The following is a 14,610-nucleotide window of genomic DNA, read 5'->3' as shown; positions in this document are numbered from 1 at the left end:
ACAAATGCATTTTAGTGAGTAGATGAAGTCACAAATATGAATCTGTGAATAATGTGGATCAGCTGTATTTTAAAGTAAAATAACACATTATCAGATAGGTGAGAGTTAAAAATGAGGGAGGAGATAATTCATTTCAAAATCTATACTTGGTTTCAACTGTAATTTTAAATGGGAACTGTAGTTTTTATTTGGACCCCAAAATAGACTATTTGTATTTGAAAACTCAAGCACAACTGAAGCTTTTATAATAAAACTTTATGAGAGTTTCTTACCTGTAGCAACAGATAGGATAAATTTTTAATAGCATGGAATATGAAGCTGTTAATTCTTTCATAGGTACAGAATTTGTATTTTTAATAGTCCTTACCCTCAGAAGCATCCATCATTCAAAGAAGATCCAGGAAGCTTGAGGTTATAATGTGAAATTCCTCACATTATTTGTGCTATGGTTGGAACACGCAGAAATGCAGCTGCAATGAAAAGAATATGGTTAGGTATATTTCACAACCCATTTTTTTTAAGTTTCTCTGGAGAGCAACAATTTAACCAGAAGACAAAAATTAGAGCTAAATTAAATACCGTGCTGTCTTCCCAACCAAGGCAAAACAAATGTAAACTGCCTTATCAGGGACACAAAGAGAAAGCTGCACACCTGTGATATTTTCTCAAAATGGAAAAGGTAGAAATTGGGCACTTTCCCTGGAAGCCTCTTTTTCATGAAATTCTTGGCTCTCTGGAGTTAGTAGAGACTCCTACGGATAGAAATTTCTTTTTGTTGCTTTAGATAGAATAACTCAGTGGCTGTTTTCTTGGAGTACTTTTAGTTCTATTTCAGGTCTTTCCATTAATGCTTTTGTTCCCAAACACCCAGAAGTTCTCGTTTTATTAAATGAAACCAGCAGTACAGGACTAGGAAATTAAAGGTAAGGCTACTCTGTAAAACTTACCAAAATACAGGGCGGTCAAGAAGGCAGTCAGTGGTAGAACACAAGCAGCCAGGATTCTCTTTGCACCTATTCCTTTGGGATAGTTCTGTCAATATCTCCCTCATGTTCAAGTTACAGTAAAGCAAAAAGTTACTGTTCTAAGAACTAGGCAAGGCCTCTGTATGAACACACTTTCTTAAATTAGCTGAATCTTGGGGATTTTGCTGCCATTTCTCAGCTAGTAACTTTTTCTTTCTTTTATGGTATCAGCCAAGCCTCGTGGTTCCTATGGATGGGACTCAATCAGGATCAAAATGCTTTTATGTATTGTTCCTAATTGAGATAATAGAAGGTCTTAGGTGAAACAGATATGAAGGCTAGGCTTTCTGAGTGTGGGGGTGGAGAACTGTGGAGAGAGAGGATCCTCTATGGGGCCAGCTTCTCACGGGCAACCCCTGAAGCCATCTTAAAAGAAAAACTTGAAAAAAATGTATCTGCTGTATCTCCACTATGTTGCAATATCGTGAAACTAATATATGCATGCCAACTATGCTTCACTTAAAAATGTTTTAAGAAAATTCCAACAAATACATTCAATAATATCTTCCCCTTGGTAGCATAAGCAGCATAAAGGAATTTGTTACAGCATCCAAAGACAACTACGGTACCTAACAGACATTATATATTTTACCAAACAGTAAGTTATAAAAAATAACACTGCAATATTAATAACAGCAATACAATTACTGAATAAAGTTAAAAATTTTCTATGAATTTCTTTTGCTTTTAGACTATATTCCACTAATGATTCTCAAGTAAATTTGTTCACCAAATTGCTCCCTCTCTGTGGCAGTGTCCATCGTTATCTGATGAGGTTTCAGTTTGCTTTGTTTGTTGGCATTCTAGCAGTGTGATAGTTCAAAGCTCTTACAAGGTGACTTTCTTTTGTGGCTGGCTGCTGCCAGCCAGGACAGAGAAGCGTCTACTGTACTTTGAGATGATGTAAAATACTCAAAACAGCTCTGTCTCCAGAATCTGCAAAACAATCTTATTTCACAATTATGTGATCTACGTACATTTTTTAATGACTGACTACATAATTATATGATTCATATGCATAGTACTTGGCTGAATAAGCTAATTCTTCACCTATTATTTAATTTCTAGTAGTAGTAAAATCAATGTACTTTTATATATACAGTCATTCTTTTAAAAATTTGCTAAGTACTATCCTGATCCTTCAACCTTCCTAAATTTGCTTTTTCCAAGCCATGATATTATAAATCTTATAGTATTAAGATCCCTATACCAACTTACTTATACCAAGTTTTACAAGTCTAAAGGATTCCCACAATTAGATTAAGAGTAGACTTGTGATGAGCACTGAGAAATGGATAGAATTGTTGAATCACTATATTGTATGCCTGAAACCAATATAACACTGTACGTTAATTATACTGGAATTAAAATTTTTAAAAATATGTGGATATGGAAACATCTTAAACAATAAAAGAATTCCACAAACAAAAAATAATTTGACCAATATCATGAAAATACAAAACACGGCAAACAATAAAATAAAATAAAGGATTCCCCCAATTAGCATTAACTTTGCCCCAGTACTAGTTTTTCACTTTCTTATGATTATGAGAGATACCTGGTATCTTTGTATTTCATATGATTAGCAAGGAATACATGTAAATTCATTCAGTCTTTAGGTTTTGCTTGAAACGTTCATGGATGAAAATTCATATATATGAATACATTAAAAATATATATGAATATATATAAATTCTTATTTTACTTGTTGAAACACAGTACAGAAGTCCAAAATTTCAGAAATATCTATGGTTTTATTACCACACAAATTCAAATGTCCCAAAGCTAAATATTGATTTCACAAAATTCGGTATTTAAAAATATAATAAAAACAATAACTAGAAAGTATCAGTTATTACAACTTTAAACTATATTCGTAAGGTTCAAATGGAAAATTTTCTATGGATTTCTATAATTTCCAGATAATCTGTGTCCTGGTAGAATACGCTCATAAAAGAGGCAAGGGTCAATAATGATGGCCTGTTGTAACTAGTCTCATGTTTTATCTCACATTTGCATATTTAGTTTTAATACAGGAACCTAAATTCTTGCATGGATTCATAGGTCATACCTGAAATCTTAAATTTTGCATTGTGTGGTAACTTCACTCATCACCCAGGGGAAAAACAGACGACATTCTTTAATTTGTTTCTAGGATCCGAGTTCCTACTGCTTTTGGAGCTTAATCTGGTACTGAAGAAATTTAAAAGGTGATTCTCAAAATTAAATGAGTAAATAAATAAAAACTGATTTCTGGAATCCTCAGAAGAGGAACCTATGAAGACACGTGGATGAATTAAGCATAGATGCAAAGTAGAGGAATTGAGGTTTATTTGGGCCCTAATTTCTTCCACGTTTCCCCAGAAACAATTTCCCCACTATGGTCTAGGAGAACTGACTGTACCACTTGAGATGTGAGGGTTTGTTTTTAGCTCTTGAGTGCTTCTAAAGGTATCTTAGAAAGGCCTGCTCTCCGAGAGGTTTTGGGAAACCTCTCCTGGGTTATGTGTGAAGGTGGCAATCAAGGATTTTGCTTTTAAATAAGCTTCATCTTCCCACCTATGACATCTGGCCCAGATAGGACTGGTCAGCTTTTCCCTCACAATGCTTCCAGGGAAAACTGATTTTGGGTTGTTCGGTTATGCCAGTTCCATCTCCTAACATACGTTTGAGCTCTAGTATCATTAGGGTATAACATAAATTGATCCAGGAGTGAGTCTCCTTTCCTAACTCTTGGGCTGAGACACACCCATAAAAAAGTGAATCTGGCCTAGAGACAAAAATAAGGCCCACCTGGAGGGAAAAAAAAAAGAAAAAAAAAAAAAAGACTCCCTTTCAGAGAGGAGGAAGGGTGTCACAGACAAAGAGACGATAGTCTCCATCTGAAAAAACAAAAAAAGATTTCCTGAACCCTGCAGGTCCAGGACAGAGCTCTGCCAGTCCCTCAGCAGCAGAGAAGAGAGAAGCACCCAACAGGAAGTTGTCAAGGGATCTTTACAGTGTGTGAGTGTCCTCTTGTTCCCATTCAGTACCCACCTCCCCTGACCTTAGGCTCTGGAAGTGCTCCTGACTATAACAAACTGCTGGAGAAATAAGATCAAAGACCACAGAGTTGGAGTTTTCGGAAACAAGGCTTGCTATTTACTAAAAAATCTGCCTGGAGAAAGAAATGAGAGGAATATTTATTTATCAGCTTGAGGTCCGGTGACTGATTTACCTCAGTTCATAATGTATCAGTTTTCTTTATTCATGAGTATTTTCCAAGATCCCAGCCACCTTCAACCCTACCAGAAATTATTTTGAGATCTGGGAAGAAGGACCTTGTATTTTCAAATAAATTTACATACATTTTCAAAGCAATTCAAAATGTTTGAAAACAGGAGAGCAACAGGAAACAACGTAAACTACCCCTTGAAAAAAGATGTTAAATGTACACTTAGAAAGTGAGGGGAATCCATGTAAACAAGGTAAAGCATACTCCTGAAAGGAGATTCACGTACTGGAAAAGGGAGTCACAGCATTCCTTTATTTCTTACTTTCAGAAAGTGACAAACTTCTTTGAGTAAGATGGGGGAAGAGGGCTGATTTCCTTCATCCCATTATGAGAAAAATATATGAATCAGTACCCAATGATACACAGGGCGAGAGTCAACTTGTTCCAGAGATAGCCAAAATTTTTCTCAAATTCCCGTTCCTCTTTTTGCTATAATACAACCAAGCACACACATTTCTGCCTCTGCTTCCCTGATTGTACATGTTCCGAAAGGTAATACTTATTATCTGAGGTAGTTATAGTCTATAAAATTACCACAAACACTGAATTAGTCAACACTAAACCACTGCTCCTAGAGAATTTACAGGGTTACATTCTTGTGAGCCTCTCGTCACATTTCTGTCAACCCAACAATACAATATATTGCTGATTCATTAATGGTAAACTCACAGCCAACAGCATCGTAATTTATGCCTGAATGAAGTTTATTTAATGTAGATATTACTTTCTCCTTAAGGAACATCACAGGATCCTGTGCCAAGGAAAACTAGACAGCACTTCTGCATGACAACACTTGGAAGCGATTTTAAATAGCGGAATCACCAACAAAAAGCACAAAAATGAGAAAAAACATGGCAACAGACCATGAAAAGGGACACTTAAGTTATTACACAGTCTGACAGCTGAAACAAGAAGCCACAGTGTTGCCCTGTGTGACCTATCTGGGAACATGTACCTCAAATGACTCAAATTTTTTGCCAGTCTCTGTTTGTCCAAGAATGACATCGAAAGCACTGTACTGATTTGGGGGTTACAAATAAATTTTAGCGTGTAGGCAAACTGACAAAGTATGCAAATAATGAGGACTGACTGTACATAAGTTTCAATTCCTTCACTGGGATTAGAAAGACAGTTACCTCAATAGGGCAGTCACGAACCAGGACTGGGAAGTCAGGTCCCAACTGCTACCTCTAAATTCTTGGTGAGGTGACAACCCAAATGGCTAAGATTTAATAGATATTACTCAAAAAATGACTAATTCTGCTTTAGTTTTTGCTTTATTGTAAAACACTAGATGGGATACAGGGCCTCTCATACAACCCAATGAAAACTTGTAACTTATAATCTTTTCAAATCACTGTCAAATTTATTCACAAATTTCCCAACCACAATTAGTTTTATCATCCTTTCAAATCAAACAAGCAAAAAACTGGATCCACAATTCATATTACCTGTTAATTTTTCCATCTACCATAGTCTAAACCCATTAGTATACTTAACCCTTCCAAATAAAGAAGTTTATAAAATCACCTCCATAATAGATAGCTGCCCTTCAGGTTTTCTTCTTTTGACGAAACAAACTTAATGCTCAGTATTTTCCACTTTGGGCTCTAGCAGTACTTAGTGCTATACTCTAGCCCAGTCTTCTTAAGATATAGAAAAAGGAATGTACCCTTCTTGTATTCCTTCAGAGCAGGGTTGAAAGGCAACATCACCTACCATATTAGGTACTTTCTTGTAAGGACTACTCTACTGCATGTATCTGAAGTCCATTTTTTAAAAGTCACACATTAACTCATCATCATTGTGTGTACCATTAGAATAAGATTTCTCAACCAGGAATTACCAGAAAGCCTCAGGGTGGGGGAAGGGAGGCTCATCAACGAAGGCCCCCATGTTCTGAGTCCCAGGATTTTTCTGAAAAGAAAACCATAGCCTTAGCAGATGTGCAAACGGGCCTATGATCCTCCACACCTCCAAAATTTTAAGAATCACCTCACTGTATTCTCTTTATAAAACTCTAATGTATGAGACTGGTCAGTCTAATTCAACATCATTCAGTATCTAATCTGTTTTCCAAAGTTCTGGCACCTCTAGCAAGTTGTAATTTTATAAGCAGAACCAGGCACTTTGATTCTACTTTTGTATTTTTAGGATATAATTAAACATACATTTCTAGCACTTAAAGGATTTTAAGCATTGTCAAATATATTTGGATTATATCTTAACCTACAGTACTTCACACAACTCATGGTTTTAAATAAAGCCAAATTAAATCACATCTGAATTTCCAAACCTAAATATACTGTGATAGTGACACTTGCAACTGTTTCAAAATTAATGGAAAGCATTTATTTTCTTGAAATGAACTTGGCGTAAAAGGCAGCAAAGAGGTCCTTATAAGGAGTGTCTGAATCTGACTTGGTCGACGGTATTCGGCAAAGTTGACGAAACCTAGGAGAGCGCAGCAGCAAGTTCTGTGAAAGGCCCATGAGGCTGGAGCATAACCAGTAGAGCACAATCGACTAGAAAGAGAAGAAAGGACATGAATGAATGTTAGTACTTCTCAACTCTCCAAGGACACTGACATCCAGAGACGAGCAGGCAGTACAAGAGAAAATAACCATGTGGGGAAGCAGCAGCAGTCCAGGACTGAACAAGACCTGTGGCAGCTACTTGATACCAGTGACAATTCTAATACATAAGAAAGAAGCCTGAAAGGACCAAAAAGTGAAAAGAAAGCAACAGGAGAGGTATTCATGATAGAAAGTGGATGACAGAGAGCAGCACCCAGGCAGAGGGTAAAAAGAGATCTCCTCTCCCCTCTTTGGCAAGTAAGCACTCTTTTCCCCCACCAAGAGTCCTGATAAGCTGCTATCCTGGAGGTAGAGTACTGGAGACACAGACATTTAGGCTCCTTAGACCCCGTTTTCCTCCACACAGTGATCTATCACCCCAAATTTTCCCAGTAACTGGTTTCTTAGTCAGGAATGCATCATCCTTGCCTTTTTCAGAGACAAACAGTCTCAGCATTATCTTCAACTTTTTTTTGTACTTCCATTCAGAGTGATTTATTTAGGTTATGGACTAAGTTCTGGAGCCTCTCAAAATATTCCCATACATACATCTGTTGCAAACTTTTCTTTGGCATCAGAATGTGATCAGGCCCCAGAGGCATCACCCTGTGGTGGCTGAGTCCAGGTCCTGGAGTTGAACTGCCCGAATGTGAATTCCATTTATTTGACAGCAGGGAAGTTATTTTCCTTCTGTTTCAGTCTCCTCATCTATAAAATGGGGACTGAACTATAGCCGCCTCAGAAGGCTGCTGTGAGGAAAAAGGGAGATAACTCACACAGACTAGACAGCAGAGTAGGTGGCCCATATTAAGCACTTGCATTTGTTCTAAGGCAAACTTTTCGGTGCAGAAAGTATCCCATCCTCAAAGCAGATTAGCATAGTAGTTACGGGCAGGAGCCAAACTGCCTGCATGTGCCTTAGATACTTAAGTGATATTAAGTATCACCTAATGGATGAGTGACCTTGGATGGGCTACTTACCCTCTCTGTGTCTCAGTTTCCTCATCACTAAAGTGGAGATTGTAATAGCACCTACTTCAGTGCACACTGGATGAATTATGTGAGCTAATACATGTAAACCTTCTCAAGCAGTGCCTGACAAAGTCAGTACTGAATGAGTATTAGCCATCATCACCATCTGACTTATCCAGTACGCAAAAAGTACTCTGAAATCAATATGGTAGACTACGAACTGCCTACTAAGAATAATTCTTCTTTCATAGTAATAAAATACTCATTTTAAGCTGGGTATACTGCCAACAACAACAGTAAAAAAGGGACTAATTCCCAGTATCTTCTGCAACCAGGTGTGGCCCAAGTAACGAGGATGTAAGCACAAGTGTTTGGTGTGACATCTGGCAGGGATCCTTAAAGGGGCTAAATGCACCTGAAGCACCCTTTTACCATTCCTGCAAGATAAGCTCCAGCAGCCATCATGACCATACTGTGGCCTTAAGGATAGAAATGACAGGTTGTGGATGATGGAGCATAATGAGAGAAGCAGGCTGGGTTTCCCATGCATCTTCATGAAGCTGCCACATCAGCTCTACACTAAATTGCCTAACTCTGAACTTCCTACATTCGAGAATAAACTTTTGGGTATTTAAGACAGTGCTTCTGAGATCTCTTATTACTCACTTTAAACCCAATCCCTCAGTGAAAATTCACTGCTCCTATTTTATTTGATCAGGGAGTATCCTCAGTTATAACTGGTATTATTTCTCCCCAGAAATGCAGTGAATCTGTACTGTTCTATTTTCACAGGGTATTTTACAGCAATATTACTGTTACATGAAAAGTACTATAAGCACTTGATGCTATTTTACTAGTTCTCACAGACACTATGAGGTCTACTTCAGAAATGTGGCAACTTACTTATTTTACACAGGATTAGTGACAGTGTTATGTCCAAGGGACAGCTTTAAAAATACATTTTTGATGCTGAAAATGCACTGTTTCAGATTCCGAAGACAATGAATACTTTGATATATGCCGATAGAACCCTAACTGTCCGCAACAAATGAATCCTACTTCATGGTCTACGTGCTGGCCCTTAGCAGAGAGATACATAATACCTAAGACAGCTTTTGCCCTCTTTGCACTAAGTATCATTGGGAAATAAGCAAAAGGCTACAAATATGAAATAACTGCAAACATAACTATTTTTTTTCTATTTCTATCAAAGTGTAATGATATATAAATGGGGGCAGATGTACCTACCTCACTGAATTGTTATGAGATTAAACAATATTACATATGAACCCATATAGACTGGGGCAGGTGTACCTACCTCACTGAGTTGTTATGAGGTTAAACAATATTACATGTGAAACCATACAGACTTGCCCCCAAGTTTTTGTTTCTTTTTTAAGAGCTAAATTCCTTGGCCCAGTCTATGTAGAAAGAAGAAATTCAATATTTCAACTAATCAAACAGAACAAATACCATGTTTATAACATTGTGCAAGATTTAAAAAAAAAGAAAGAAAAAGGAGCTTGAGACTTAACTCACATTCACACGAAGGAAGATTAACTAATCCCAAGAAATATCAAGTGTCACTTGGTGATAATAATTACTACAGAAACTTGGAAACCAGTAAGGGACTTAGCAGTCAAAGGAAGCTCAACAGAAGCACAGAATCCTAGCCAGTCTAAGTTAAGCACAGAGAGGATTTAACACATGCTTCACACAATGTGGGTGCTTACTCACTGAAGGTACTGTTGCAGCAATTGGAATCATCAACACTGAGACCACACGAACAAAGTATGTAATATATGTCTGAAAACGAGACATTCCAATTTTTTGCAGAGCAAAAATCTGAGAGGGTAGAATAATAAATATACACAATGATTATTAAGCATATTAAATTAGACAAGCTTTAAAATACAATTTGATTTTTGATTGGCCTCCACCTGCATTTTAATAGAAGCAAAAAATTAAAACACTGATAAATGTATATAGTTGACCATCTGCTTCTGAAAAACTTAATAATTGTGCAGAATTATTAAATGGAGCTTTAATCAATAGCAATAAAGGAGATTCAGCTATATCAAAGAGAATCATAGTATAATTTTTACAAGTCAATGTTTTTTAAAGATTGTAGAACTGAAAGCCCTTTCCAGATAGATGCTACGTATGAATCACTACCCTTGTTTTGGTACTTAAACACAGTGCCTGGCATAAAGAAGGATCGTAATAGGTATCTCAAAGGTTTGTGATCTGGCTATATAGAATAAGGGGAAGAACCAGGCAAGAAAGGCTAGGAAAAGCAGCTATGACTTATGAATAACTTATTTAAGAGCAGAATAATGAAATGATTGTGAGCAAAGACTCCAGGTCCAAATCACCTACATTCACATGGCAACATTTAATGGTTATGTGACTTTGTATGAGTTACTTAACCTTTCTGTGCCTCGATTTCTCTACCTTAAAATGGGGATAATATAAGTACCTATATCACAGGATTATTCTAAGAATTAAATGAGTTAACTCACATATATTGTTTATAATAGTGCCTGGCACATTTATTACATATATTATGTAAGAATAAGTTTTGTTGTTTTTTTTTTAAGATTTTGTTTGTCAGACAGAGAGAGAGAGAGCGCTTGCACAAGCAGGGGGAGCAGTAGAAAGAGGGAGAAGCAGACTTCCTGCCAAGCAAGGAGCCTGATGTGGGACTCAATCCCAGGACGCTGGGATCATGACCTGGGCCGAAGGCAGGCACCTAACCGACTGTGCCACCCAGGCGTCCCAAGAATAAGTTTTAACGAAACTTATGTATACTGGGTTGTTAGTTGGTAAAGGGAAGACTAGAGGATTGACATTAATTCATTGTGACCTTGTGTTTATCATTTTCTTCATTCTAATAAATACTCACTAAGTACCAACCGCATTCAATTGTGCTAGGTGACCTTAGGAAACACACTTAGACTATACATGGAGTCTTTTCTCAAGAAACTCTAATCCAAGACATTACAGTATCATCTTCATTTTTCTCATTTGAAAAAAATAAGAGGTGTGGGGCACCTGGGTGGCTCAGTCAGTTAAGAGTCTGCCTTTGCCTCAGGTCATGATCTCAGGGTCCTGGGATTGAGCCCCATGTCGGGCTCCCTGCTCAGTGGGGAGTCTGCTTCTCCCTCGCCCTCTGCTGCTCCCCCTGCTTGTTCTCTCTAATAAATAAATAAAATCTAAAAAAAAATAAATAAATAAGGGGTGTATTCAATTTCCCAAACAGAGACCAGTGATAGGTCTCTGAGAGGGGGTTCTAGGATCATTTCTAAGGTTTCTTCCAGTTCAAAGAGTCTATGTTCTACTCAATCAAAAACAGCTCCTTATACAATTAAAGGCTTGCGTCCCCTAAACTGTTGAGTAACACAGCATGGGATAATGGTAAGACATGGCCGACAGATCCTATTTTATATGTATGTGTTTTTCTACTCCATCACATAAAGAGGTACTGACTTTCTAAGGGCATATACACCTAAAAAAAAAGACAATCAGATACTATGTTTCCTACTTGCAAATTTACATTTTAAATAAATACACAAAATACTAATCTACTGTGAGAATACAACCAGACTGATTAACCATTTTAATTACTGTCTTTACCAAAAACAAATCACAAAATTGTGTATGTTAGATTCATATAATTGTAAAGCTGAAAGAGACTTGGGAAGTGTTCTAATTCAGCTCTTCCATTTTAATCATGAGCATTCTGGCCCCCAGAGAGGTTAAGGAACTGGTCTAAGACTTGCCAACAGCTGATCTATGACCAAAACCCAAGAAATCTCAATTCTAGCTCAGAGTTAGAATATCACTACCAACTTAAACACATTTATATTTGATGTTGGAACAGCAACAAAAATCCCAATAATTTAAATGGCAAACAAATCTCATCTAAAACCACTGACCTCCACTATTAATAAATTGATGATACCAACGGAGATAGGCAGAATCCAAGTAGAATCCAGGGCAGTGAGGTCAGGAAACCACAGGATTCCATCAGTAGCTAACTGTTCCTGAACAGAAAACCCTGCTAAGACAGTTTTATAAATAAAACATAGAAGAAGGAAATATACAACACATAAATAGTCTTATTAAAATAAGGTGTCCTTCACACCAAAGCCTTGCATTTGTTTCATTTACTTTCATTCCACAACATAAATTAGTCCTTCCTGTACTGAGAAAGATGCAGCTCTCTGCAGCAAACAGGAACATAAAGATATATATCAGTACTCTTTTCAAACATATATAATTACTTGTCCATAGGCTACTTTCTTTCCAGTCTGTTTTAACCAGATATTTTCTCGTTACAAATGCCTTTACGTGAAAGTAAAAAACAACAACAAAAGTAAAAAACAAATGCTTTAGTTTATAGTTTATTAATAAATGTTTACTTTTATAACTATGAATGCTTTTCTGGTCCCATAATTTTATAAACGGAAAAAATTCTTGGCCAGGAAACTGAATCATGGAATTGTAACACTAATTTTATTATGACTTCCATGAAGAAGTATAGTTGACCGTTAAACAACTCAGGGCTTAAGGGTGCCAACCTTTTGAGCAGTTGAAAATCTGTGTATGGAGTGCCTGGCTGGCTCAGTGCTAGAGCAGGTGACTCCTGATCGCAGGGTTGTGAGTCCGAGCCCCACACCGGGTGTGAGATTACTTAAAAATAAAATCTTAAAAAAAGGGGCGCCTGGGTGGCACAGCGGTTAAGCGTCTGCCTTCGGCTCAGGGCGTGATCCCGGCGTTATGGGATCGAGCCCCACGTCAGGCTCCTCCGCTATGAGCCTGCTTCTTCCTCTCCCACTCCCCCTCCTTGTGTTCCCTCTCTCGCTCGCTGTCTCTATCTCTGTCAAATAAATAAATAAAATCTTTAAAAAAAAAAAATCTGTGTATAACTTTTGACTCTCCAAGAGCTACAGAAACCCTATTGTTGCCTGGAAGCCTTACCCATAGTATGCTTTAAGTATCATATACTGTATTCTTACAATAAACCTAAAAAAAAAGAAAATGTTATTAAGAAATCATAATGAAGAGAAAATACATTTACAGTGCGAGACAATAAAAAATATACCTGTAAGTGGACCTGCCCAGCTCAAACCTGTGTTGTTCAAGGGTCAACTGTACTATTGTTGTCCTTCCTAGATTCGTTTTCTCAACATGGCTAGTTTGCTTATACTTAATATTTTAAAATCTATAACCTTATAAGAAAGATGGTAAAAACATTCTAGTTATGAAAAGCATAGGGACTTTTTTTTTTGCCTTTAGTTTTTTCTTTAGAGTACAAAAACAATGTTAGAGAACTTATTTGGGGGAAAGAAACAGACTTCTAGAATAACTACCTTCTGAATGTGTTGCCCCTGTGCTAAAATTCCGGAGAGCAACAGACATGAAGATCCACATTGGAAACTGAATCCAGACCAATACAGTGGCTTTGAAAGGATGGCAGTTATCCCGAACATACAGCTCTGAAACAAGCCTCCGCATATTCTTTAGATAAGTGAGCCTAGTTTGAGGGAAGAAGGGAGAAAGGGAAAGGAGAAAATATCAATTGACTATTAATAGTTCTTCATACCCATAGCACAAACACACCCATGTTGTGGTTATTAGTTAAAATTATGTGTAGGATTTTTAGCCATCATAGACTATACTAAGGGGTTGCCCAACAAAAGGCAAAAAGTCTTTTATTGAAAATTCTTTAGCAATGTACACAAATTATATAACAATTTGATAAATCTGACATTATCAAACAAGCTTTGGCTCTGGTGGTGTTAGGCCAATTAGGTTTTAACAAGTGAAATTTTACTACTGGCATGGTATGACCACAGTTTGTATCAGAATTCTAAAGGTGAAAGCACATGTAACTCAAATCCCTCCATTCTGGCCAAGCTCAATTACTTGATCCCTGAATATATCTTCTGAAGCAATGTGGTTTTGTAATATGTATGCTCTTGACCTATCAAAATGGTTTCCATTCTTCAGTCAACTCTTTTATGAAGATTTTCTGAATCTGTTTCTCTGTTAACCTTCTTCGTTATTCCTGTTTTTAAGTCCCACTTTCTATAGTCTCCTTGAAGATCAAGTATTGGGTCTTATTCATCTCTAAATCTCTTGTAGCACGTTTTATACAACATAGACATCCAAGGGGCTTGAAACCAACGGAATTATAGTGTATTACTGCACTACGACAGTACACCGACATGCCAGGCTTCATAATTTAGACTCTTCCTACTCTTCCAACTTTATCTCTTGTTACTCTTCCAAAGACACCTGTATATTCTGGTGCCTACATGGCATGGGCTATCCAATAAATCAGACTTCTACATTAGGATGCTTTTGGAAGTCGTTAAGTCATCTATGTGGACAGTCCACTTACCTGGCTGTCCACCTGACAAACTCTCCTTTACGCTTCAAGACTCAGTTCCATTGAAAATGCAAGAAACTCTCAGATGTGTCTTCCTAGAAAGTCATCTAGCTATGCAAGGATGTATCTGGACAATCATCCTGCCAATGCTGCATAAACAAGGTACCAGTCTTGTCTAGGCTACATTTATAAATCAGATAAACAGCTTACTAATTTGTTCTTTTGGTCTGGAATTGTCATTCTTAGATTTCTCTGATCAGTAAAACTTCAGAACTGTTAGGTTTGTCAACTTTTTATTTTATCAAATAAAGATATTAAGTTACCATGATTTTTTTTAAACATCAGATCTTTTTAACACTAAATAGA

The 14,610-nt window shown here is 37.1% G+C and overlaps 1 protein-coding gene across 8 annotated transcripts in view; it reads right to left on the bottom strand.

Annotated features, from left to right (window-relative positions):
* COX18 (cytochrome c oxidase assembly factor COX18) overlaps window positions 1-14,610 on the bottom strand; it is a 94,178-nt gene that overhangs the window by 76,939 nt on the left and 2,629 nt on the right. For 6 of the 8 annotated variants that reach the window (XM_087864085.1, XM_087864089.1, XM_087864086.1 and 3 more), the window contains exons 3-6: window positions 13,223-13,386; window positions 11,786-11,910; window positions 9,585-9,692; window positions 368-6,824 (exon numbers count right to left, since the gene is read on the bottom strand). In XM_087864085.1, the coding sequence (XP_087720211.1) occupies window positions 6,651-6,824; window positions 9,585-9,692; window positions 11,786-11,910; window positions 13,223-13,386 (571 nt within the window). In that variant the 3' untranslated portion in view covers window positions 368-6,650. The remainder of the gene's footprint in view (window positions 1-367; window positions 6,825-9,584; window positions 9,693-11,785; window positions 11,911-13,222; window positions 13,387-14,610) is intronic. The other 2 variants (XM_087864091.1, XM_087864092.1) reach the window with 1 other exon arrangement.

The sequence above is a fragment of the Ursus americanus genome, chromosome 8 (genome assembly GCF_024610735.1).
Source record: "Ursus americanus isolate L20-20 chromosome 8, mUrsAme1.1.p, whole genome shotgun sequence".
Lineage (NCBI taxonomy): Eukaryota > Metazoa > Chordata > Mammalia > Carnivora > Ursidae > Ursus > Ursus americanus.
Note: the sequence above shows the minus strand (reverse complement) of the source record. Positions and strands in the feature narration are given on the sequence as shown.